The sequence below is a fragment of the Dermacentor silvarum genome, chromosome 7 (assembly GCF_013339745.2).
Source record: "Dermacentor silvarum isolate Dsil-2018 chromosome 7, BIME_Dsil_1.4, whole genome shotgun sequence".
Taxonomy (NCBI): domain Eukaryota; kingdom Metazoa; phylum Arthropoda; class Arachnida; order Ixodida; family Ixodidae; genus Dermacentor; species Dermacentor silvarum.
In genome coordinates this window covers 44,033,658-44,061,031 of record NC_051160.1, presented here as the reverse complement: position 1 = coordinate 44,061,031, position 27,374 = coordinate 44,033,658, and the positions used below count along the sequence as shown (strand labels likewise).

Below are 27,374 nucleotides of genomic sequence, written 5' to 3'. Positions count from 1 at the left end.
TTGAATTGCTCCTGCCTAGCCTGAGCACGACGTCGTTGTGCATATTGACGTTGCTGTTCTTTTCATCGCTCCTCGTATTCGCGCTGCTCTTCGGGAGTCCTAACTATGCGTGGCCTTTCCATAGTGCTATCACAACAGAAATAAAATCAGCTGCTAGACGGGTTCTTCTTTTACGTATGAAAGTGTAATGACCAACTTCACTCCCTGCTTCGTATGCTACAGTTGCCGGGGAAGCGGCAACTGTAGCATACGAAGCGGATCGGCGTGCAAGAGTGCTTAATAGCGAACATCGAAGCAGCTAGGCCTAGCACTGCCGCTGTGCCTACGGTTGCCAGTGGATCGCTGTGTGAGAGCGCTGGTTCAGCACTGCGGGACAATCAAAGTGGCGGTGGTGGGGCTTCGATTAATGCCGTTTTAGACCAGCGGTCATGCTAAAAGGTCCAGAAAATTGGACAGTGAATGGTTTCAGCATTTTAAATTTCTGGTGCTCTTGTACATTGGCTCTGTGAGACAGGTGGCGTCGTCGCTGGGCGTCCGAATTATCGGGCACATCCAAAAATTTAGTCGTTGACTGTAAATGCAGTATGTTGTTTGTAGGGTTACTGATCTTTGATGTAAATGATGTTAGGAAATTTGCAGGCGCAAGTTGGAATCAGCTAGTGCAAGACAGGGGTAATTGGAGATCACAGGGAGAGGCCTTCGTCCTGCAGTGGACATAAATATAGGCTGATGATGATGATGATAACTTGCCGCAATTAAGGTATTCGAAATGTAAGTTTTGCTGTAGAGACTGTTACATCATGAAAGCTTTCTTTTTTTTTTTTTTTCTTTTTTTATCTTTGCAGCTGTCGCACCTCAACCGAGCGCATGCTGCGTTGTCCCGTGTGCGACGTGATGTCGCTGAACCCGTACGACCTGCTGCAGCACCTGCGTACCAAGAGCCACTTGGACAAGGAGCGGCAGGTGCTCGACCTCTTCGAACGGTACTCTGTGGATGCGGGGCAACAACCGTCACTGCATAACTAGGAGAAATTGGCATCGCCAGATGGTCTTCAAAGCTGCTGCTGCAGCAGTCATCGTTTAGGTTGCTAGGCAAACTGGCGGACACTTGGAAGTACACATGATTTGTTGCAATTTACGCCTGACGAACGTTTAGATGCAAGTTTTTGCTTGCGAATATGTTTAAATGAGCTCTTCTATGAAGCGCTATGTCATGAACGGTGTTGTATTTCGTGCCACGCGAAGGTGTATGCGCGAAATTATTTTTCTGTTACTGCATTGTTTGGATAGTGTAATGGCTTTTTGTCATTACAGTTAATAATTACAGCGTTGAAATGCAATGCAAAAGTATTCAGTGTCCCTCAGTCTTCATGGCCGCACTGTCGGCCCACAGTAGTTCATTTCATCTTGCCGAGTAATTAAAAAGAATTAAAGCTTCCACATCCAACGCGGTGTTACTGATGGGGGTGCACTTTCTTTGTAAAGGCAGCACCCCCCTTGGAGATTAATGTTCTAACCTTGTTTGTTTGTTTTGGTTTTAGTGTGCAGGCGTGCGTGTTTGTACTTCAATAATGTGCACAAGTTGTGCATGTGGTTTATGCGTGTGTGTGCGTATGTGTAGATGCGTTTACTTGTAGCAAAATGGCGGCCTATGCGCACAAGTAATGTGCACATCGTTTTTTTTTTTCTCTTTAGTTTTAACGACTGCTTGCTGGCAGGCGCTCGCTGTGAAAATGATTTGTTTAGCTCATTTTTTTTTTCTCTGTATTTGGCTGCCGAAACCATCATTAACTCATGACTCATATTGTTGTAATGGGATTCAGTTCGTCTTGTAGAGCAACTCAACAAATGCCACACAAATATACAAAAAATAAGAAAACAAAAAACTAATTGCGGATAGCACTATGGTCTTTGTGTTTTTGCCTTGTTTATGCTGTGTTGCTCCACAAGATGAATTTGAAATCAGCTAGCCCGACTTGCCATCTCATTCTAGGACTCAGTGTTTGAAATCAACATGTACAGTACCTGAATATTACAAGATTACAAGTGCTTCATTATTAGTTAATTGAAAACTGTGCAATTCTAACATCGTCGTACTGGAATCCTACATTGTAGCTTTTGTCTTCTGAAATATTCTTCCTTAGACTGCAAGCCCCTTCCCAAAGTAGCTTTAGTTAGTATAAACTCTTGGAACATGACTGCATTATGTAGCTCATTTGTAATTTGTTATGGGGGGGAAATGAGTAAGGCTGCATAGAGGATACTACAGCTAATACGTGAATGTTCATTTCTTAATGACTGTGCAAGAAATGAGGCAGCTTGGGATTTCAGTGATTTGGTCATCACTTGTCGCTGGGAACTATCTGGCTTCTGTTTGTTACGACATATTTTAGTCTCTATTTTAGTCCTTTTTTATTTGATAGTTTGATGCTCTTTTCATTGCGTACATGTTGCCACGACATTTGTGTCTGCCAGTAACTGGCTTTCATTACCAGTGTTTGCTGCTCATACAAATTAATGCACATACAATCAGTCTTGAGCATAAGCATGGTATAAAGCCACAACGGGTTTTAGTTTTGTTGTCATATCAGTAGTCACAAGCCTGTGATCACTTTAGCCAAGCGTTGTCTTACTCGGGCATAAATGTTCACATTACGCATCGCCATTGCATTTGTTGATACATTTCCAGACCTCTTGGAATCTGTGGAGATTGCATTTGAGTTTGTTAATAAAAAGCAAGCACGAAAGCCCAGGTTGCATTTCTTGCCTACCTGTGTCCCAAGATGAAAGTCGATGCTGAAAGGAGTAGTGACATGATGTTTTACTCTCTTTTTTTGTGTGTTATATGGAGCCTTTAGACTTGAAAACCTTAGAAAAAAATACTGGCAAGCTTCACAGCACCAGTCTACGAGCGCAGTCACTGTCCTGGGTTCTGTTCTTTGTGCCCATCTCATTTGCATTACAATGGCTTTCCCAAGTATCAATCAACTCGCCCAACAAAAGTTTGTTTTAATGAGCAGTGCAAGGACGATTTATTTCCGCCATCAGTGAGTCTGAGCATTGTGTTGGCAAAATTAGAAAATGTGGAATGCAAGTATGTGTCGGCGCTGGTGTTGCATGTAGTTGAGCTTGTGCGCCATCATGGCCGAGGCTGTATAGGGTTGAGGGTCATGCCGCCGTACTAGAAAAGAAAAAAAAAATACCTTGAGAAATACATTCAGAAAGACTTTAATCTTGCACTGCATAGTATTATCACGTCATAGGGGCTGGGAAGAATAGAACTAAAAGCACTAGTTAAAAATGAAATTCTTTATTGGGTGAACTTTTGCCCAGCAAAAGAAGCAACATGGTGAGCACAGTCGTCGGTATTCGTTCGGTATTCAGTCGGTATTATTCAGTATTCTTCGAAATCTGATCTATGGTACGTATGGGACTACTTATACATCGCTCATCGTACACTACAGTGTGATAGCTAACCCTCTCACACATTCCAGAATTTGCACCACTGTTTGCCTTGCGCACGCAATCTGATCTATCCAGTCTGGCTATCCAATTGGTCACAACGCCTAAGAAAGTTACGATGCACAGGGGTGGGACTCCTGCGCCAATTTCGCCATTTTGATGCAAACACAGATTCCTTCACCAAACTGTGCCAAACACAGAAAATTGACCGAAATTGCGCCGCGCTGCACCAGAACAGTTTCGGCATGTGCGCGAACACAGTTGTCACGAACAGCAAGTGGATTCGTTTTACGAAAGAGAGTGCAGCCGTTGACATTCTGCACACCGTGTGACGGCACTTCCCGCACATTTTGTCGCAATTTTCGCACTTAAGGGGGGATATGGGGATTAAAGCTATCCTTACCTATTTTTGAACCAAACTTGATAAATGTTGGCATGCTTGTTTAGTTTCTTCTCCCGATTATAAAAATGCAGTTATTTTTTCTGTACATTCATTAGTTAATGACATAATTAAGAAAACAATGCCTTTTGTTCTTACTACAATAGACAAATAACCGCCACACGATAATATACAAATTACATATGAATCAATAGCAGAAAGCTCAAGACTCGCAACATACGAAGCACTTTTATGATTGGGTCAATATGTAGTACTTTATAGCACTACACCGAACTCCACTGTTCTGAACGTGACCATGCATTTGGTCACACAAAAGACCAATTTTAAAAACTTAAAACAAAAAAAAAACTTGAAAAGTGCTTCCTATGTTGTGTGCTCCAAACATCTAGCTTCATGCTGCAAAAAGAATTAGTATTCTATCTGTGATAGCTAGTGATGTATCACAGTAAATGTATTGCTGGGTGCGCAAAATTTGTATTTTGCAAAAATGATGAAAACAAACAAACCTCCCTCACTATAGTTTTAAAATTAATATATTATGGTTTAAATATCGACATACGATATGCAATTTTACAAAGCTCGATTTTTTTGGTAACTTTTAGGTCTAAAGACCCATGTCCCTAGCAAAGCACTGGACTTTTCGGCGCTTCCGGCAAGTGACCGGCGCATGGGCGGCCTCTCCCGGTTGGTGTTGCTGCTGTAGGAACGGCCAGGGCGGCTGTATTTAGAGTGTACTAGAATACACGTATTCGCAGTTCTAGTGGGCGGTTAAGTGGGCCGAGCGGCATGGCGCTCCCTAGTCGAGGCATAAAACAAAATAAAAATGCCGACGACTCTGCGAGCGAACTAGATATTAGGGAGGAGCGCACTGCAGTGGGTTCAGCGGGCGGGCGTCTGTCACGAGGGCCGGCATAACGTAATACTATTCCATTCTGTTTTAAAGCGCGGCTCTCAGGCGCTAAGCGTCAGTGTTGTCCCTTGGCGTAACCGAACCAACGAGCACAGCGAAGAATGAAAGTGCGAACGCAGAGAGCAGCGGGCGATGAAAGACTTCAATAGCGAAGACATCGCGAGGAGGAAAGCGTAGAAGGAGGGTATGGGGAAAGCATGAGAAGAAAAGCGTAGTGCCGCGCAAGATGGGCGACGACTGCTACGAGCTGGTGCCGGAGTAGTGCACCGTCGTCTGTTCAACGATGGCATACGGCGAGCCCGTCCAACGATACCATGTATAGCAACAGCGCTGCGTGAGCGGAGGTCTCTCTGCGGCGGCTGCTGTGAATCGTGCCCTCGCATAACCCATGCACTGCCTCTCGCGATCTCCCGATTAGCGAGGCAGTCGTGCCACTTTTCGCTCCGTTTGGAGTGTGCCGCACGAGACAGATTGTCCGCGCCAGTCAGTATATCGTGAAATGAAAATATGTATAAAGCTGCGCTAATATTTCGCATTGGGGAGTATCGTAATCGTCGGTGAACTTTTTTTTTAGGTTTGGTATCATTTTTTTTTTTTTTTGCCTCTGTCTAGCGGAGCTGTTGAAAACCACTACAACTGCTGAGGGGTTATACAATGCTTTACTGCTTCAGAGTAATCTTAATAATGGTAATTTAGAGTAATGGTAATTTTGGCAGCACGCCGCCGTTTGGACGTGTTGCTGTTTGTTTTCCCTTTGCTGATCCTCGTATTCGCACCTAAATCAAAGTACACGGGTGTTTTCGCATTTCGGCTGCATTTCAGTGGGGGCGAAATGCGAAAACACCCGTGTACTTAGATTTAGGTGCACGTTAAAGAACCCCAGGTGGTCCAAATTTCCGGAGTCCCCCACTACGGTGTGCCTCATAATCAGATCGTGGTTTTGGCACGTAAAACCCCATAATCTAATCTAATCTACGCTGCCCTTCGGGAGACCTAACTATGCATTGCCTACCCATAGTGGTGCTGCACCAACAATGAAATCAGTTGCTAGGCTGGTTATTTTATGTATGAAAGGTTAGTGACTTCACTCCACACGCAACAGTAAGCTTTACTGGGAAACGATGCGGGGAGCGCTACGTGCTTTGCATTGTTACCAGGAGCGCCTTATCATCAGTCATGTGGTATGGATGCTTGCTTTGTGCTTGTTCTTCATTGAACCGAATGCTGTGCTGTAGGTTGCATGCGTGATACCAAAGAATGTATGCAGTTTTCGCTTCAATCACTCTAGGTTCTTTTTTTTTTTTCGTGAGGACGTGCTGCAAAAAATGCTTACCAACTAGAGGCTAACAGCTTCGCTGTAGAAGTTTGCACCCTTTGTGGCTTATCTTGTCCTAGAACGATAATCGTCATCTAACTTGCCTGGATTTCCTTTAACGCTGCGAGCCCAGTACTTCCAAGTCACGAACGGCATGCGCGCTGTCAGCGGAAAATGCGCGTTGTCTTGACAGGAAAGTAGCGAGCGCAGTTTTGAGGAAAGGAAATGCCAGCATGGCAGATGACAATTATTGTTGTAGGACGAGATAAGCCCCAAAGGGTGCGTACGTTTTTAAGAGTGTTAGAAAAATAGACAGGTGTTTTTCCGAACCTGAAAAGACAAAACGTCATGTTTCCTGACCGGTACCCTGAGGTTAAGTGCCCATGGTGCAAGGGTAGCCCCACTTTATCTGACGTATCATGGGGCTGCACACAAAAGCCACATTACCGAGTGCAGTTTCCAAGAAAGGAAACACCAGCAACGCAGATGACGATTATCGTTGTGGGACAAAATAAGCCTCCAATGGTGCAAACCTTTTGAACAGTATCGTCAGGAAATTAGCACCCTTATATTATGTGTTTTCTTCTCTATAGCTCATTTCCTTAACCCATAGAAAAACGGTGTCTGAGCGAACTAATACACCCTGTAATTACTCCTACAATGGATGTTTTGCCAAAATGCGTATATGCTACGCTTTATTTTTTCAGCACTATGTTTTATTCTGTCGCTACTCTAGTCTTTCGGGTGTCTGCCGAGGTAATCCCCAAGCCCTTTGCGAGACGTTTAATTTAAAAAAAAAAAAACTTGGTTTGAATTGCGAAGATTGCCAGTCCACTCCACCGACACTACCCAGAGAGTAATAAAGCTCCTGAAGAGTGCGGTGGTGCCTCTATCTGTTACGAGAGGCTCACGCCACTCTCTTGAATTAATCTATAAACAGCGCTACGGTGAAACAATTTAGGGGAAGCTAGCGGTAAGATCTGAAAGGCAGGAAGATGAGGACGAAACAATTATCACCCCACTGCATGACCGGGGAACGCCACCTGTTTAATAAATGCTGTGTTCTTATCGGTATAGTATATTCCTCCACATGCACCTGCGAATGTTTACTCCCATCAATACTGCATGAAACTGTGGACACTTACTGCGCATACCATTGCGCCGGTGCTGATGCTACACGAGAAATACCGTATAGACTACTTATAACGTAACCGTTTATAGTGCAGAACTGGCTACAACGCGGCCTTTTCCGACTCCCGTTTACCCTCCCATAGAACTCCATGTAAACGCATACCGCAAACAGTGCAGCTGCGTGATACGAAATACCTGTTATAATGCGGCTTCCCCGAGAAAATCTCGCCAATAAGGGCGGCAGCGAGCACGATTCTCAACAAGGTGCGTGCTCCCGGCCGGCGTATGCATTGTTCAATGCAATCAAACTCTCGTTAATTCCGACTTATTTGGCCGCACGTCGGTTAATTCGGACTACTTCGGTTAATTCGGTGAGCGAGGAGCGCCGCAAATGTGCCACGCAAAAGAGCAAGAACAGCGCTAGCGTCCAACCGAAACGAAGCGGCGGAGTCCGCATCGCTACATCGATCAGTTGAAATCGTACGTGAATGACAGCAACGCTGGAACGCTTCGAGCCTATTTGTGTAAGCCTGTATGCTTGCGTTTACCGCCGCGCATAACACCACGTTGGCCGCAGGCTTTCGTAACTGCGTAGTCGTCATCCACGATCGCGTCGATAGCGGCCGCGGTTTTCTCCGCAGTGGTTGCGGCGAACATTAGTTTCGTTTTTACTCGGTACACGTGTCGGCCGCGTGCCTAAAAAAAACTGTGTAGTCGTCATCGATAATCGCATAGATAGCGACCGTGGTTTCGACTGCAGGTGTTGCAGCGAATGGTAGTTAATTCGTCCAGACTCAGTGCGTGTGTCGGGCGCGTGCCTTCAGCACCGCAAAGTCGCCGTTCATAATCGCGTCGATAGCGGTCACGGTTTTTTCCGCAGCAGTTGCGGCAAACAGTTGTTTCGTTTGGACTCGGTGCATAGCTGTCGAGCGTGAAGAGCACAGGCTAAATCGCGATTATGTTTTCGCCCGCTCACTGGCAAAAACGTAATCGCGATGTGCGCACGGTAGTACAAAGCGTGTCTACATGTTTGGTCTACATGTTTTGCATACGTGCAGGTCTTGAAAATCGTTGTTTTGGTTATAGTGTGGTACCACTTATAGTGCAGATATTTGCGGCTCCGGCGACTTGCGTTATAAGCGGTCTACACTGTAACATGCGCCTGAGGAATAATAATTGGCTGACGCACAGTGATTCGCTGAGGCTTGACAGCTGATCTAAAACGACATCGAGCTGAAACAATTTAAATGAAGCTGGAGATCAAAATCGAAGTGCAGGATATAAAATTGAAAAAAAATTGAGTGGCAATTTAGCGCTAAATGCGAGAGAAATCGGTTAGCATTATGTTAGCATAACATCGCACCTCTGACAGGTACCCGGCCACGCATAATAAACCCGGATATATTGAACCTACATAAATAATGAATTATTGTGTATAATGAACAGCAATAAGATCCCCTTGACAATTTTTGTATGAAAATTTTATCTTGTATATCGAATCACAGATATATCAAAGTTTTTGTGATCCCCTTCAGTATATATATATATATATATATAAAATGAACCTTTACCAAGTGACTGTCTTCATACACATACACTTTTCTTCATGCAATAAAAGCTCTTTGTCTCCACTTCAACACCGCGGGGATGCCATACACACTAAGTAGCAGGATGACATTCATAGTCTGCTGTGACCATAAGCCCCGCTCGAACAATGATTTCACGCTAACCTCTGGTAAATAAACCCGTATGGCTTTTTTTATGTGCACTTGAAATGTCGGAAGTGCCCCAGCACCCTGCTAGCCTGCTGTCGTGATTTAGTGACCTACCGAATTTGAGCTCGTAAATTTAAACGGAAGCTTTAGCTCGGGGCCCTACTCCAATGCCACCTATTCAAATACATGTAAAATGCAGAAACGCTTTTCCGAGATAACCCCTGAACTGATCTTAATGAAATTTGTTGCATTTGAGAGAGAAAGCTAAATTCTAGTGACTGTTGGAAGCAGAATTTCGTCGATTTAGGGCCTGAAATTTGTTAAAAGAATTTTCAGAAATTCGAAAGTTGGAAAAGAATAGAAGCACGAAGTTTACAAATTAATAGCTCTGCATCAAGAGCAGATATTTCGGTTCTGTAAGCGGCATCCTTTAGATCATTCAAAGCATACAAATTCAATATGTTAATCTATGTCTTGCGTAAATTTGTTACGTTGCGTACAAGGGTTCTGTAAAAGCTGTATTTCTGTATTACTAATTTTTTTAGATTCATGTGTAATATATCACTTTTGTCAGCTTTAGATGTACTATTAGATGCAATTCACCAAATTGTGATATTTTTCATTGCTGAGTTACATAGTTGTAAACTTGATAGTTTTGCTTTCAGAAAGTTCACAATTTCTACCAATTTTTAATAAAACTTTGATGACTTAAAAATAAAATTCGAAACCAACAGTCACTGGATTTTAAGTTTTTCTTTTAAGGTCAACAAGCCTCGTGGTGCAGTGGTTGCCGAGAAAAACGAATTCTCCTTTTACATGTGTTTAGCCTGGAGCACCCAAGCTAAAGCTTCCTCTTTAAGCGAGAGAAATACTGATTTTCGCATCGTGTGTGGTCATGCAGCAAAAGCGCGTCAGCGTATCGCCACCTCTGACTCGGAAAGCGACGCTCTGCACAAGGGGCTTCCAACGAGGGTAAATACTTCACGAACCTCGCATAACTTGTGTCCATTCGTGGATGAAGTAAGGTCGCCATCTCTGCCATACCTATTTGGTTTACAGACTGCCATGAAATGCAAGAGGGTTCACCTGCCAAGTCTGAGTTTGTTCAGTGCAAAAACATGCGAAAATAAAACATTGTTTTGTGCTAGATGCCCACTTCAATTGTTTTCAAACGACTTCACATATCTCACCAGGGGAAGTAAATGGTGTGATAGCAATCTTGTATGTTTTTACCTCGCATACAAGTGTTTTTCTGCAGGTAAAACAAAAATCCTGCAAGGTGTATGTTTTGCGCAAAACACCCTTTCAGCATCCCAAAATTAAATAGTGCTCTAAGGATGTTCTGCTAATGGCTACCCCAATTTGCGTAATTTTCAGAGAAACCATGGAACCAAAAAGGGTGTTCTGAATACCGTTGTCCTTAGTGGGATGGTGAGGTCCTATTTCCCATGAGAATTTCCTTGGTTTTTATGACTAGGCTTCAAAACTGTCAGTCGATGCTTATTTTCCCTCCTCGTACCTCTGAGACCCATGCCCGAGATTATAGCTTATCCAACGCACCGCTCTTGCTGGGTGTCACCACGCTGCTAGACGACAGACGGTTCAGGACTGTGTACTGATCTGGACAAATTGGACTTGCGAATCCACGGTAGCCTTCAGCGCGCAATACACACAGAAACATGAAAAATGTGTTCAGGACTGCGTACTGATCTGGACAAGTTGAACTTGCGAATCCACGGTAGCCTTCAGCAATGAATACACACGGAAACATGTAAAATGTAAACGCAGACGGAGCACTGAAAGTTACACTTTAACATAATTTACACCTTTCAAGCTGAATAAGGGTTTAAATCTGGCAACTCACACCCTTACACACAGAAATGGTGTAAGGGTGTATTATGTACAGATCGACACCCTTTTTCATTTATAAGGGTCCAAATTATTTTACAATGTACCGGGTAATTCTTTTAAGGTTTCTACAGTCGAACCCGGATATATCGAGCTCAAAGGGGATCGCGAAATAGTTTGATATATCAATAATTCGATCTGTAAAATAAAAATTGTATACAAAAATTTTAAGATTTTACAGCTGTTTGTTATACACGATAATTCATTATATCCGGGTTCGATATATCCAGGTCCGACTGTATTTAGAAATTGTGGAATCTAGATGAGCGAACTTAACATGTACGCTTTGCTAAGCGGTGCACATCATATCTAGGTGACTTTTTTTTTTTTTTTGTGGAGAGAATGCTTGTATACTAACCACGAAGACGTTGTTAACTTGGAAGTTGCGGCCGATGCTGATGGCTCTGACCAACCCCTTATCATTCGGATCGACCGAACCGTCGGCTTTCCTGATGAAGCGTGAAATGACCAAGGGCGCCTGCCTTTTCGAATCGACCACGGCGATGGTGATCTTGGTGGTGTAGAATTTGAGCACCACCCAACCCTGGCGGTCGAACGGCGCGCCCTGCAGGGCGGCAGCCATCTTGCCGCCATAGAGCACGGGAATCCTGCATAGAATCATCAAACCACGTTGAATCTATATAGGACTAGTTTCCTGCAAAAAAATCACTAGAGGGAACAGTGGCACTAGTGTTTATGAAAGCTGCAAGCATGCCGGTTCCGCCAGTATGGGAATGAGTGTATAAGGTCCATACAGATTCGTAGCAACCGTGTGTTAGTATGCATGGATTTGCCTAAGCTTCGCCCTTAGTCAAACGGCTCTGAGTTTAAAAATTGTGATCATTTTCAACGAAATACTGCGTTATAAATGCGGCAACACTAAAAAAAATAAATAAATAAAAAACGTCGGCCCTTCCCCTACCGGAAAATGAGGGGTAAGCGAAGCTCGTCCTGAGTGCACCTTGTGTTTGACGGTTATGTTCTTTGTGAGTAGCTTGACCGTGACCAAGGGAAGGTCGGGTGATCTGCTTGGCGTTGTCGGAGTGCCGCAGCTTCAGCGGCTCGCACTGTAGGATCGGCCCGTCGACGACGCGCGCTTTCACGGGCGATCTCCAGTCTGCACTCGGTGAGAGCTGCCTGTTGTTCGGGGGGTACGCACAATGAGCGGCCATCCCAACGGTTTTCCGAGACTGAACTGAACGGAAACGATGAGGGCGTAGCGTGCGCGAGACCCTTTCCTGCCCTTTCCCTCCCCGGCGGAAGCGAAACAGCTCTGATTGGCTGCGCACGTGGTGTGAGTTCGCGCCTACGCAGCTGGCACCGTGCCTAATGAATCACGCTCCAGCGCCGCCGAGCCACCGCTGAAGCTGGAGTTAAGCGTTGCATCGCCGGCGCAGGCAAGCGTATACAAGCTCCGCTTGAAAAAAAAAAAACAGGATTGCTTCGAAATTCAGGCCAAGTAAGGCAGACGAAGTGCCTTAAAGCCACAATAACGTACGTCTGTAGCCACAACCACGAAGATCAGACAAATCCGTGTACATCATTGCGTGAATATTCTACACTCGGAAAATATTATATTTGCTGAGTGTAGAATATTCACGCAATGATGGTTAGTATATTTGCTGAGTGTGATTGCCATTAATGTTTTTCGCCTTTCTTTTTTACCTTATATATTGTAATGCTAGCTTTGATATTGCATTCCCCCCTATGTAATACCCTCCAACGGGGAGGGCCTTTAGGGTATACTGAAATAAAGAAATAAATAAAAACATCTTGTGCGTGCTGCTGACGGTGTATGTGGGCACAAGGGTGCAGAAATGACGTTACCAGATACACAAGTTATTCGCGCTGTAGAAAGGTTACATGCCTAACTTATGTTGCTATAGTGGGGGTCTTGGGGTAAAATTTTGCAATCACGTCTCCCTGCTTGTATAGTCGGCCCGTTTGTTTTGCAGAGGTTGTTTGGGCACTACACTCCGTTTGAGACATCAGGGCCGGTATTTTGTAGCGATGCGTTATGCTTTATTCTATACTAGTCTTATCATTCACCGCTCGCGCCAGGCTGATCCCGATGATAATGTGAGCGGACCGTCGCTCTGACCATTGACCAAGCGCGAAAAGGCACTAGCATCTAAAAGGCATCGCTACAAAATACCGGCCGAGGTGTAACGCTGTGGAGGCCACATAGACTTTTTGCAGCAGTTGTGCGAAACTGTTCTTTATATAGGCTCTATGTTGAATGAAAAAAAAAAATTGCAATCGCGTCTCCCTGCTTGTATAGTCGGCCCGTTTGTTTTGCGAAGGTGTTTTAATCCTTAGAAACAAGCAAACTGTGCTATACGGCTACTAATACTACTACTACGGTGGTGGTGAAACTATTTCCGAAGAGGGTTCCGAAGGACACCCGACTGTTCGTCAAGGTGTAGAGGGCACCTCCCACGTCGGGACGGGGAGCCCAAGACTCTCCGCCACGGTGTTTTAGATCAATTTGCTTTTCGTTCGGTTTCTTGTCTCGTTGAGGCAGCTGGTCGCGGCTGCCTCACGTGCACGCTCGCGCGAGCAAACGCCGTTGGCGCGCAGCGAAGCAATGGCCGGAACGCGCGGAGTAATACATTTTCGTCACCGAACATCTTGTGTAGCTTCCACAGCATTGGACCCGATGTCTGAAACGGAGTACAGGGTAAATAAATGACCAGTAGACTGCCCTGTGCCGCTGAAGCCCACCGGTTGGGGCTCCTGCGCTTGTCTCAATCCCCTGCGCTTGTGCTCTCTATACGGGGACGGACACGTTCCGGGGGATATCCTTCGTTTGTGCTGGCCGAATTTCCTCGCGCCATTATCGTACACAGGTCGAACGCAAGGGAGGGGGAGGGCACAGCCGATCAAGTGAGAAATGTATGCAACAAATTGCACACTTGTCGGCCATTTAACGCCTGAGGAGCACTGGTACGAGTTTGATGGGTTATGTGCCTACTATGGCCAAGTGAGCTCTCTCAAACGCGACCACTCCAGCTCGGATCGACAAGCGTACTGCCGAGCTTTACCTCTCTGAACGTCGCCATACACAGCCACAGGTGGGCTAGAGGAGACGCACGCTCTCCTCCCCTAGCGCGCGCGTGATCCCGTGAATGTTCAACATTGGGCGCGTAGGAAGACGGTGTACATCAAGCCACCATTCTTCGTGGCTCATCCTCTCAGGCTTTCCCTCGGACTCGCAGCATAATATAGCACGCAGGGTGCAATCTTATCACACTTGGACTTAATATGCGGGACCTCACGGCAACGGCGAAAAGTCGCCAGGAGTGTCCGTACAATTACTATCGCAGTAAAACGACGCGTCGCTTGTCTGTCTGCTGTTTCACGTTTGTCGCTACTTGGAAGCTGTCTAAAGCTGAATAATCGTTAATAGAGAGTTTTAGAATAGGGTCCCCAAACATTTTGAGGCCCCAAAGAAATAGCGTCGAAGCCACTGCGCATGCGCGAGGCGCAAACTGCGTTAGGGTTTTGCTTCGGGCACGCTATTTCACTGATTTAGCGGGAGCCCCAAAAGCTGCCCCAAAAACTTTGCGTCGATAAACACGGCGGCGCCCATCGAAGCGACGGCTCGAAACGAGCACCAAACTGGACTCAATTCACGGTAAGGCGTGAAGTTCGTAAGCTAGGAGAAGTTACTGCTGTTATCGCTTTCTCTCAAATAACGTGTGTGATGAAGATAGAGTCATTCGACGCCGCTGATTCTGAATTCGATTGTCGATTTCATGGCTCATAGTATAGTGCCTAGAATATACTTACATTCTAGGCACTATACTGGTAGGCCTAACATGGATTAGCTTGGCTGGTGAAGGCACGTAAAGTTGGTTACTCAAAATTAAGCGTAACAAATCGCTTGCTGCTAATAGAATAACCTCTAGATTGTAACTAAACGCAAAAACACGAAAGTCAAAATTGCTGTTTTTATCATGAAATAGTATAATTTATTTTAAAATTTATAATAGTTTTTCTTTGACACCGTAGTGGCGCTGCAAGCGCAAGACTCTATTCGCAAATGCAAAGCCTGATATAGCAAAGCCCTTTTCCAGAACTCATCACCCCTGCGTGACCCAATGCTAACACCCGCAAAGCTCTTTGGGGCCCTAAACTTTGGGGACCCCTATTCTAAAACTCTCTAATAATGCGCGTATGCCACAAACGACGCATTATCAAGTAAGATTAAGCAAAAAAATGTGTGCGGTGTAAATTGTAGGAAATTAATTAGTGCAAGGAGGTGAAGACGTCATGATGTCATGGTACCCCGACACACTCCGTCAATGCGACGACTCTGTGGCTGCCGCACGTGACCACAATCGGAAAAAACGCACGCAGCACCCTTGTTCCCACTTTTAAGAGCAACCTCGTCGCACCACCCTTCTTGTTACACGACGGCACCAATTTTTTTTTTTTTTTGGTGTCGTGTCGGTCTGATATTTTGAAACGAACTGCGTTATTTATGATGCGCACAATTGGATACCTCCAAACTCTGATTTATGCACCGAAATTAATGCAAAGTGTTCTTGATATCATAGGATAATTTGTTCTTGAACTAGTTGGTTGATATTTGATGAAGTCGTCGTAGCTCAAATAAAAACACAAAATCGGACGCCATGTTTGTGTTTTTCATATGCTGAATCAAGTTTTCAATTGTGGGTAGTTCACTAAACCAATTACTAATTAACTACTGCATCAATTATTGCTTTACTCTAGAAACATTTTGTGTGTGTGTGTGTATTTGCGAATGTAGAATGGCTAGGAATAAAGGTGAAATTGCTTGTCCTAATCTTTCTGCACATGGAAAGCTCTTTAAGCTTTCTGGGTTTGATATCAAGTTCAAATATTTTGCAAGTTTTCCTAACGTTCATGTAAAGTTTTTTACTGGCGTGAAGCGCGCGGTAGAGCCTACACAACTTCGAGTATATGTGCCGATAGGACACCATTGGTAAAGTATATGCCTTCTTTACTCTACATTTATTTGGAAGAAGAACATCCGTTAAAAACATGTGCAGCCTTTTCATCGAAAAGAAAAAGTGCTTACTTGGCGGTAGGGACCGTGCGCCCGTGGAACTTTCCGCTGAAGATGACCTCGCCGCCTGTCCCAATAAATGCAAACGGTGGTAGAGTGTAATTATCGCCCTGTAGTAAAAAAAAATGAAAGAAAAAAAAACGTTACGGGGGATGCTTTGAACTTTCTGAGAATGTGGAGGCGAAACCACCGCCACCGCTGACATTTCCCTCCTTCCCAGCACCGCTGTTGCCCTTTCCCTCCATGCCCCTTCTGCGCCCTCGTTGCCCTTTCCCTCAACTCTCCGACTGCGCTCCGTCCCCCTTTCTGCGCTCCGTCCCCCTTTCTCAGAACCATCCTCCGGCGCTGCTGTTTCCCTTTCCTGGCGCGCTCCGTTTTTCTGTACCTCACAACGCGACCTTGAAGTAGAGATCGAAGGCTTTTCTCTGAAAAAAGCTTTAAAAAAGGAAGTGGAGATTTTAGCGGTAAATGCGAGAGAAATACGTTAGGGCGCTACGTGGCACCTCTTTTGAGGTCCCGGATGCATGATTTAAACCGCGTTCACCGCATTGCCAAGGGTTGTTCAGGAGATCGCTCAACGCACGTGTTGCCTTTCCGAGGAGCTAAGCGCAATTGATGGTGTTCTGCTCCGGACCACCGTATCTACTGATTCAAATGCCTTTTCATAACCTAATAGCCATATAGAGATGCTGACTGTACGCCGAAGGCTTCTGAATTTCCTGATTGACCACATGGATGTGATCCATCGTAAAATATCCCTTCTGAACGCCAACCTGTTCTCTTGATTGATGGAAGTCGTGTTGATTCAACGTATTGTATGTACAGGGTGCTTTTTTTTTACCTGCATCGAATTTTAAAATAATTCCTGTGGCAGTTAGCACAATTATAACCCTTGATATAAATTACTCGGTGAGGTGGCTGCTACTTCTACGAGAAATCAAAACGCATAATTGTAATGTTAACATAATTATGGTGATTAAATTTTTATTAATTACTTTACAGCACATTTTCCAATCTACGAGTTGTAGCCGGTTAGCTCGCAATGCAAATCCACTCTCAGGATTATCAAATTTTCAGGAGTCCACCAGTTTCGACATATTAATTTTCAAAGTGCCCGACGAAATTCATTGGCGTTACAGTTACTTTTGTGCTTCCATGCATGGAAGAGCGTTTTCTCAATAAGGTAAGTGGGACAACAGCGCATGTTTACCGCAAGTCTGACGTCGCATATTTCGAAGCTGGTGCATTCCTCAAAATTCGTTCCAAGCCAGTATGCCTTGCAAACTCACTACGTAGCTACAGTTCGTAGATTGAAATATGTGATGTAAAGTAAATAAATGAAGGTTAATTAGCGTATTTTCGTTCAATATTCAATTAGGCATATTATTTTCTCGTACGAGTAATGGCCGCCTCATCGACTAATTTAGATCGAGGCTTAGAATTGTGCCACAGGCAATATTTAAAATGTTTGGTGCAGCTGAAAAACAACCCCATATAAGAACAAACTATGGCCTAACGAACCCCGGAGCTCCTACAGCTGTAGCGCCATGTGGATTGTATTGAATTACAACAGTGTTTGATGACCATGACAAATAGCTTGTCGCTATCGCAACTGGTTTGTGACTCGAAACTAACGCACATGTTGCTTTTTAGCAATTCTTTTTATTTTTTTTTCTTGAAAAAAGTGCAAGTTATAATAGGGTAAGTACGGTATGTGGTTTGTTGATTTCCTTTGGGAAGCCCATCCTGCTCATTTACCCGAATTCGGGGCCGATTAATCTTGACAAACACATAGAGAGAATGGAGAAATTTAGGCGCTTACCCTGTTTTTGGAGATCTGTTCAAACATAACCTTAGGATCGTCGCAGCCGTGGTGGAGCTCGTAAACCTTGAAGTTCATCATATCGGTCGAGTTCGGTTCGTCGAAGAATGGCACGCCGTGCTTGACACGGGAGCATGTGATCATTTCAGCGCAGCGGACCTGCTCGGCTACCTTCTCTACATTATCGTCGACGGTGAACTGCGACCATTGTGCAAGATTTTCGAAATACGTTAGCTTTCCAGCAAATGTTTCCCGAAACCAATCCTCAAGCAGCATGCATATGGGACAAAATGAACTGAACGAAACGGGAGAAAAAAAATGGCATCCAACCTCGACTGCAGCACGAAGCTACAAAGGGAACCCATATACGAGTTAATATTTGTAACCCTTTTGGTTTGTAGTAATACTCATATCTCAAGGCTGCTGACCAGGCGGGAAACTTCGCGTTGGGCGGGCAGTTGCCTGTCAGCAGGCTGGTTAGAGGGGGAGACTTTCCTTATGCAGGGTTGCGCACGGGTCCATCACAGAGTTACTGATATGCTCCCCTTGGGGAGCAGAGTTGTGCATGCGATTGAACGCGCCGCTTGCGCCCCTCTCGCCAAATCTGGTCACATGCACAAAAAGCATCCTTTTGAGGAAAAGCCAACTTCACGGCTGCGCCTGCACCATAGAGTTATGACCTGCACTGCCGCCCGCCGCGCCACCTGGGTTTCGCGAAATGAAGGAGCAAGCACACTCGGCAGCTGAGCCGCGCCGTATCCTGCATTCAAGAGAAGTGGTTTTTCTGCTTAACACGGATGAGTCGGCGGGCAAGATGGCGGACCTATGCGCAACTCTGTGCTCCCGTAAGGAGCATATACAGTAACTCTAGTCTTTTAGCGCCATCAGCGCTACCGGGCGAGTCACGTGAGTTGCCGCCAAAATCGCTAGTCTCCGAGGGCCCCAGCATGCACTGAGCGCCGAAGTCTCCGCCGCTGCTCCTGTTTTTCCCCCACGTGGTTAACCAACCACATTTCTTCCGTGGCAGACGCCGCAGCCGCTAGTCGGAAATCCGCTTCGAGGAATCCCTCAGTGATGTTTACTATATAGCTAGCTGGCCGGCTTGAAGTATAAGTTGCAAACGTAATCAGTGCTTTCCGAGTGTACATGCGGTTGTCGTACATTGCTTCCTCGAGCTTGAACGCGGACCGCGGTTTTTGAGCGGGCGTGTGCCAACAGCAGTGTGTGCATGAAGTGCCGAGGCATAGGTGCCGTTGGCACTCATTCCCCATCTCTACATCCCCATCACCACGACAGAAGTAGACTTTCTTTCCCGCCAGGTGTCCAAAACGCACTCCCGAGGAGGAATCGTCTAGGCAGAATTCAGCAAAATTTGACTTACCGCGCATGCAAAGACAAAGGGACAACAAGAGTGACGAAAGACAAGCGCTGACTTCCAACTAAGGGGTTGTCGTGGTGTCTTGGCTATACAGGCATGTTATTCGAAATTAAAAATTCAGTTGGAAGTCGGCGCTTGTCTTTCGTCATTATTGCTATCCCTTTGTCCATGTATGCGCTGTAAGTCATGCTTGAAATGGAATACCAACTAGCCCGTACCCAAACCCTGCTTCTGAATTCAACAGCCGTTGACGACTTGGTACGGGTTTGCAGGCCTCTATCCTCGAGCCTTCTGGTGAAGCGCGTGATTTCGAACCTTATAATAATCACTTTTTATGGGTCATTCTCGCAGATAAAGAGGGAGGTATCGCTGTGTTCTCGCGCGACTGTCTCACCGAAAAAGCTAACAAAGCCGTTTCAGAAGCTTTTAATGAGCATAGAGCAGTTTCTTTGCCTATACAGGTAAGGCTCGAGACTTGAACTGGGCGAGATCGCGGTTCTTACGAAGGAGCAAAAAAGCACTAAAAAAGTTCACCGACGATTACGATACTCCCTCATGCGAATTTTGAGCGCAGCTGTTTTAACTGTTTTGAATTCGCGATATATTGTGGCAAATAATTTGATTCTGAACTACAGGGTCCTCTCGGCGGCAGCGCTGAGCCTCTGCTCGGGCAGCTCGTTTAGCAGCAGCGGCAAACGAAGCATTTCCATCGGTTGCGTCGTTCATTGTTCAGGCAGAAAGCGTGATCACGAAGTAGCGCATGCGCAGTGGGTCCGAAGCTCACGCCAGCGCTTTATTTGGGCGCGGTCGCCGCCGTGGACGTCTCGTGCGACACCGCTTTCTTCCTCACCCTTTCGCCATACTCTCCTCCGCTTTCCTCCTCGCGCTCTCTTCGCTCTCGCCGTCTTTCATCTTAATTCGCTGTGCTCGTTCGCTCGGTTACGCCAAGGTACGGCGCCGAGGCACGCCGACGCTCAACGTAGGAACGGGCGCCAAGAGCTGCGCTCTAAAATATGTCCTTAGATGTATTTTTTAGCGTTGACATACACGAAGATGGCGTTCCGTTCAGAGTAATCTCGGACAAAGGCGCGGAGCAGAAGCAGCTAGATCGCGTCGTATCTGTTAGATAAGCTAAGTCTTCTTCAAATCTGTCACCCGTTTCTTGTTAAAAAGTGCTAATGAGGTTTGGAATTTGAGATATCTCGTGCATGTTCATGCCAATGAAGTCATGAAGGCCTTCTCGGCAGATGTAAAATATCTATATTGTTACTCCAAGAAAAGGCGTTTATTAATAAGCCAAGTAGAGTGAGTCGCGACGGCCTGGATCATCTGAGTGCCGATTGAGATTCAGCTAGCTAGCCGCACGTCGTCTTCTTCCTCCACCCCTCTTGGATGCCCCAAATCCTTTTGAGGTGTAAACCCAGAACGCACGTAAGAGTGTCACATTGCCCCCGCGCAGACGAAGCCCACCGGGCAAATCAAACAGGTTGTCTAGAGATAAAGGGCTTTTAAACAGGCGACATGTGAAAGTTAAGTCATTGCTGACCGACGGCCATTTGATGTGAGGCGTGCTATGCGGTAGGTCAATTCACTGATACGATCAGTAATAACATAGGGTCCAACATAGTGGGCCAGCAGTTTTTCACATAAACCACGTGTTCTTGTTGGTTTCCACAGCAACACTAAGTCACCGGGGTCATATATCACGTGTCGGCGTCGGCGGTCGTAGCGTTCCTTCGAGCGTTCTTGGGAAACAAGAGTGCGTAAAGAAGCAAGTCGTCGGGCCTCTTCCGCAAGAGAGACGGTCTCGGATATACAAATATTATCGTGGCTTGAAAACGGCAAGATAGTGTCTAGCGTGTAACGAGGCGGACGAGCATATAGAAGAAAGAAGGGACTGTAGCCCGTAGTTTCATGCTGTGAGGTATTAAATGCGTAAGTAATGAAAGGGAGCACGCTGTCCCAGTTCATATGATCTGACGCAACATACATGGACAGCATGTTAGTAAGCGTTCTGTTGGTGCGTTCCGCCAGGCCATTTAATTGTTTGGGGATGATACGGCGTGGAATGTCGAAAATCTGAAGCACATAGACGAAGGATCTCTTCGACCACGTCTGCAGTGAACTGCCGTCCACGATCGCTGATGATGACTCTGGGAGGTCCGTGTCGGAGAATAACGAAACGCAGCAGAAAAATACACACTTCGGTTGCAGTAGCCGATGGTATAGAAGCTGTCTCACAGTAGCGCGTCAAGTGATCGGTACACACGACAATCCAGCGATTCCCATCAGATGACCGCGGGAAAGGACCGAGAAGGTGATGCCGACTTGCTCGAACGGAGTGCTTAGGGGTGGCACTGGATGTAGTCGGCCAGGAGGGGCGCTCGTCGGACGCTTGTGACGTTGACTCTCGTTGCAGCTGGATACGTACTGGTCGGTCGTCTGACGCATTTTAGGCCAGTAGAACCTTTCTTGGACTCGGTAGAGCGTTCGCGCAGATCCCAAATGACCAGACGTAGGGTCGTCATGCATAGCGCGCAAGATGGATACACGGAGGCTTTCCGGGACCACGAGGAGATATCGTGGGCCTGTAGTAGAATATTTCTTTTTGTACAGAACCCCATCCCGAACGTAGAAACGAGCTAGATGATGGTGCTGATTTCCTTGCGGTAATGAGAAGTGGCTCTAAAGTTCTGTCCTTTCGCTGCTCGACCTTGAAGGTATTAATATAAGGAAATCCTGGCTCCAACGATGCGATATAGCGATCGAAGCTGTCCGCGTCGCAGTCCGTTGTCGGAAGCGGCAGACGCGAGAGGCAATCAGCGTCGGCGTGCTGTCGGCCGCTTTTATAAGAAACGGTAAAATCATATTCCTGTAAGCGAAGTGTCCAACGCGCAAGCCGGCCTGATGGATCACGGAGGTTAACTAGCCAGCATAGAGAATGATGGTCTGTCACCACAGTGAAGGGGCGCCCGTACAGGTAAGACCGGAAGCGTTGTACCGCGAAAATCACTGCAAGACATTCTTGCTCTGTGACTGTGTAGTTGCGCTCAGACTTGCTTAAGGAGCGACTCGCATAGGCGACGACGTGTTCTTTGGTGTCGACGCGTTGAACCAGGACTGCGCCGATGCCAATACCGCTAGCGTCCGTATGAACTTCCGTGGGAGCCGCATGATCGAAGTGTCGGAGAATGGGGTGGGACGTCAGAAGAAACTTCAGCTCACGAAAACTGGCTTCACATTCAGGGGTCCATCCAAAGGGAACGCCCTTCTGGAGGAGGCATCAGTGGATACGCGATGTTGGCAAACCCACGAATAAATCGGCGGAAGTAGGAGCAAAGGCCCAGGAAGCTGCGTAGCTCTTTTACAGAGCGAGGTTGCTTGAAGGCTTCAACAGCAGCAGTCTTCGCTGGATCGGGTCTTATGCCGTCCTTGTCCACTAGATGGCCCAGAACCAGCGTTTCGCGCTCTCCAAAATGGCATTTCTTTGAGTTGAGCACCAAGCCTGCTTTTTCCAAGCAGTCTAACACAAGGTCGAGACGTGCGTTGTGCTCACTGAACGTGCGCCCGAAAATCACTACATCGTCTAGATAGCACATGCACACTTCCCACTTCAGACCACGCAGGATGTTGTCCACGAAGCGCTCGAAAGTCGCAGGCGCATTGCACAGCCCGAACGGCGTCACATTACATTCAAAAAGTCCGTCTGGTGTCACAAATGCCGTTTTCTCCTTGTCTGCCTTGTGCACAGGAATCTGCCAGTACCCCGACCTCAAGTCGACAGACGAAAAGTAAGATGCTGATGAAAGGCAGTCGATGGCATCATCAATACGTGGAAGTGGATACACGTCCTTTTTGGTGATGGTGTTTAGGCGACGGTAGTCAACACAAAATCGCCATGTACCATCTTTCTTTTTAACCAAGATCACTGGCGCTGCCCACGGACTACAGGATTCTTGGATAACATTCTTATTTAGCATTTCGCGGACTTGATCGTTGATCACCTTGCGTTCCGGTGGTGAGACTCTGTACGGCTTCTGTCGCAATGGTTGGGCAGATCCCGTATCTATGCGATGGTGTATTCGAGAAGGGGGAAACGATGGTGGCCCCTGTTGCTGTGAAAATTCAAACAGTCCGGCGTGTTTTACCAGAATATTCGCCACTTCCTGACGCTGGTTAGTGCTGAGTGACTTGTTCACCATAGTTAGAATGGAGGAGTCCGCTGGAGGGCATGCATTAACGAAATGGCGTTCATCCGAAGAATCAGGGGCTTCTGTAAGAATGGCTAGTGACTGCACTTGATCTTCATGGTAGGCGGCAAGTTTCAGACCCTGTGGTAGTATTGCATGTTCACTGGAACAGTTTACGGTCCATAAGCCTGTGCGTCCGTGAACAACTGACAGTGTGCAATACGGTATCAGCACATTCCTCTTGATGCAGCTCAGATGAATGGGCTCCACGGTAGCGTCAACACACGCAGCACACAACGGAGGCACTACTGTATCACTGGATACACAAAGCACACTTTCGTGATTTGGTGGGCCTTCCGTAAACGCGGCCGAAAAGCTCGTATCTACACTAATTTCTCCTGTTCTGCAGTCGACAGTGGCACCACACAGTTTCAAAAAATCAAGGCCCAGGATTATGTCATGTGTAGAATGAGACAGAACTGCGAACTCCGCGTTAAAGATTTGACCGCCCAAGATAACGTCCACATTGCAAACCCCGACAGGATGTAACAACTCCCTACTCCACGAAACGTATCAGCCCTGTCCCAGCGAAGCATCACTTTTCGTCCTAGGAGGCTTTTAAATACAAGACTCATCACTGAAACTGTTGCTCCCGTGTCCACTAAGGCCATTGTTGAAACTCCGTCAATCAGTACAGACACTTTATTCTTAAGCATACAAATGGGTGGAGGTATCTCTGTCGACATCGAAGATTGTCCAGCGACCTCACCTCCAACGGCCGCGCTGACTAGTTTTCCGGAGGTGGTGACGGGTAGCGACGCCGCGGAGACGGCGACCGGCTACGCGAGGAGCGCGGGTGGTGGTGTCAGGCTGCGATCGGATGCTGGAGAACGGTTCCGCAGCGTCACCGGGTCCTGGCAAGAGTTGCTTCCTGGATCTGTGTACGATCGTGAGTACGTTTCATCAAGTGGATCGCGGTACCGCCTTGACATCGTAGATCGGTCGAACCTCGGTGGTTGGCGGCGATTGCAGTACCTGGCAATGTGGCCCAAGTCGCCGCAGCTGTAGCACACAGGTAAACGACGATCGATGAACGGCTCCTCGAAGCGCTCAGCCGTGGGGGGTCGTGTGACCGAGTGAAGTGGCTGAACCTGCTGAACAGGAGGAACAGTCGGTCTGCGTGGAAACCTGCCGGAGCGAGGGTGTTCTCGTCGTTGTTCGGGCGTAAATGTGCCTTCACGAGGCCATGGAGCTCCTCTGTGGGTGATGTCCGTGACACATACCGACGGTTGCCACGGAGCGCACGATGCTGCAGGCGCCGTGTGTTGCGGGGAATAGACAGCAGGTTGTTGCATGACGCCGCACGCAAGTACCTCGTGTCGCCGCAGTTCTTCACGCACGATCTGCCGTATAGTGGATGAAAGATCGGCGGACGGGGCTCTCATCGACGCTGGCAACGGTCGATGAGAGCCCATGACCAATATATATGACCGTGGAATATATACGACATTCGCCAGTCGTCCAAATTTTGGCGCAATGCGACGAGTCTTCAATGTCTCAAACGTACGGCAGTGACGTACGACATCTGAGACGGAATCAACGTGTTCCCTGCCTATAAGGAAATTGTAAACATCTTCAGCAATACCTTTAAGGAGATGTCCGACTCGGTCTTCCTCCGACATCTGTGAATTCACTATTTTGCACAGCTTGAGGATCTCTTCGATGTACGTAGTGCACGTTTCTCCAGGAGTCTGAGCTCTTTGAGCTAGGGTTCGCTCCGCGCGTTTCTGTTTGGCGTAGGAGTCTCCAAAACACTTCTTAATTTCTTCAACGAAGCGCTCCCACGTTGTCAGGGAGTCTTCGTGATTTTCAAACCACATCAGCGCTGTTTCACTCAGAAACAGTACGACATACTCAAGCTGAGTGACAGAGTCCCAACGGTTGTAGCGGCTCATCACCCGTGCGTAGTGTGTCAGCCACTCGTCGACATCTTCGCCCGCTTTTCCCGCGAACGAGCGTGGTTCCATGTAGTGCTGCAACGGTCGAACTGGCGTTGACCTTTGAGCTGGTACACCTGGCGCTGGCGTTTGTCCACTTCCGTCCTGAGACATGATGAACGTCGTTGGCAAGAGACCGGCAAGACGGCGGCTCCGGCGAAGTTCCAGATGTTGCGGCTCCGTGGTACGTAGTGTCGTACCCAGCACACTCCACCACTCTGTTACGCCAAGAAAAGGCGTTTATTAATAAGCTAAGTAGAGTGAGTCGCGACGGCCTGGATCAGCTGAGTGCCGATTGAGATTCAGCTAGCTAGCCGCATGTCGTCTTCTTACTCCACCCGTCTTGGATGCCCACCTCCCTTTTGAGGTGTAAACCCAGAACGCACATAAGAGCGTCACAATATCATTTCCTGCGGCATAATGAACTCTTTCGCTGCATTGAATAATGCTTAGATGAATTCGGCCGGGGTTGTTAGGTTTCCCTTGTAGCTTTGTGATGCCAACTTTTCTGTTTCATGAAATTTCCTCTACCTTGCGACCTTCCTCAAATGGTTTGGCAAAATTAATAGAACGCCAATGCCTTTTTAAGCAGGTTTTTTTTTTCTTCTTAGCCACGCATTTCTTAGCACAACGATTTCACGTAAGTTGTCAACTAATACATCACACTTGTCCGCTCAGACGCTCTAATAAAGACGACGTTTACAGAATTTTGATATACGTATAAGTATTTTTTATATGTGTGTGGATACTACAGGAGTTGTCGACGTTGTACTTCATTGTTTTTAATGCGAACAGCATTCTTTGTCTATTTCAGCTGTTTTGAGCCTGGCTGCCTATCTATCTAACCATCTTATATAATGTATCCTTATCTAACGAACTTATCTAATGTATCCTAATCTAATCATCTTATCTGATGTATCCTTCTTCTTTCGAGGGTTTTACGTGCCAAAACCAGTTCTAATTATGAGGCACGCCGTAGTAGGGGTCTCCGGATTAATTTTGACCAACCTTTAACGTGCACTACAACGCAAGCACATCTAATGTATCCTTATCTAGCGAACTTATCCAATGTATCCTAATCTAACCATCTTGTCTAATGTATCCTTATCTAGCCTTATCTAATGTATCCTGATCTAACCAACTTATCTAATGTATCCTAATCTAACTGTCTTATCTAATGTATCCTAATCTAACCATCTTATCTAATGTATCCTAATCTAACCAACTTATCTAATGTATCCTAATCTATTTATCTTATCTAATGTATCATAATCTAACCATCTTATCTAATATATCCTAATCTATCTGTCTTATCTAATGTATCCTATAGTCTATCTATGTATCTAATCTATCCTCTTATGCCGACGCAGTGACCCAAGTTGTCTACTTGCTTGAACCAGTAGGTGTGTGTTCTTGGTCGCGATGCCGTCGTCGTGACGATTTCTACCGCGCAACTTATTTTACTCCTTTTTAACACTGTTCGTTCATTCATTCGCGGTTACGACACGCGTCAATACTCCTTCTTAACGCCTTGCTCGTTCGCTCCCCTCCCACCCATTTCATTTGGGGTTGCGAGAAACCCAACGTTCACGCAACGGCATTTCTCCCGCGAACGACGGCATTTCTTGCCGGGAAATACAGTATCGAGTCAGCGATAAACTTGCGATATCTTAATTTCTCACGTACCCCGAGCATACCGTCGCTCTTGTGTTGGAATCTAATGATATGAACGCCGCGACCCATAGTAATGTTGCCTTTCAGCTTGATGTCGAAGCGGTGGTGCACTTTGTGAACGAGGTTCTTCGTGCCGATTATCATCTCGCCATCCGCTAGCCGCCTGAAGTACATGTAGTGGTTCTGGTGGCCCGTGCTCTCGTACTGGATCTCCATGCTGCGTGCATATAATTGAATTGAACGTAAACGGCACGAAAGATATCAAAGCAATTAAAGGATCAGGGCGCGTCATTATACCGCGAAACAATGCAAAACCCGTACTTTTTTATGTAATTATGGCACATAGCGGTGATGCGATGATTTCGACAGGGAGAAATTCCGACGAGAAGAAAAAGAACCAGAAAGGAAAGAATGAA

General features: G+C 46.4%; 2 protein-coding genes across 7 annotated transcripts in view; one reads left to right on the top strand and one right to left on the bottom strand.

Moving 5' to 3' along the window:
• Positions 1–2,747, top strand: part of LOC119457964 (ATP-dependent RNA helicase TDRD9) — a 106,820-nt gene extending 104,073 nt beyond the window's left edge. For all 6 annotated transcript variants that reach the window (XM_049670590.1, XM_049670591.1, XM_049670594.1 and 3 more), the window contains one exon: positions 846–2,747. In XM_049670590.1, the coding sequence (XP_049526547.1) occupies positions 846–1,026 (181 nt within the window). In that variant the 3' untranslated portion in view covers positions 1,027–2,747. The remainder of the gene's footprint in view (positions 1–845) is intronic.
• Positions 2,748–2,937: 190 nt separating this feature from the next.
• LOC119457965 (uncharacterized) lies at positions 2,938–27,174 on the bottom strand. Its single transcript, XM_049671455.1, has 5 exons — positions 26,971–27,174; positions 17,720–17,917; positions 15,910–16,007; positions 11,200–11,449; positions 2,938–3,181 (listed from the first exon to the last, which is right to left on the bottom strand). The coding sequence occupies exons 1-5, from the start codon at positions 27,172–27,174 to the stop codon at positions 3,140–3,142; spliced, it is 792 nt and encodes a 263-aa protein (XP_049527412.1). The 3' UTR covers positions 2,938–3,139.
• Positions 27,175–27,374: the final 200 nt, after the last annotated feature.

What these genes read in the sequence shown, in the direction of transcription:
- LOC119457965 (XM_049671455.1), bottom strand. Translation starts at nt 27,174, where the DNA reads ATGGAGATCCAGTACGAGAGCACGGGCCACCAGAACCACTACATGTAC. An exon ending in AGAGCGACGGTATGCTCGGG is followed by an intron (nt 17,918 to 26,970) that starts GTACGTGAGAAA and finishes CAATGGTCGCAG; the next exon opens with TTCACCGTCGACGATAATGT. An exon ending in AAGTTAACAACGTCTTCGTG is followed by an intron (nt 3,182 to 11,199) that starts GTTAGTATACAA and finishes TTTCTTTTCTAG; the next exon opens with TACGGCGGCATGACCCTCAA.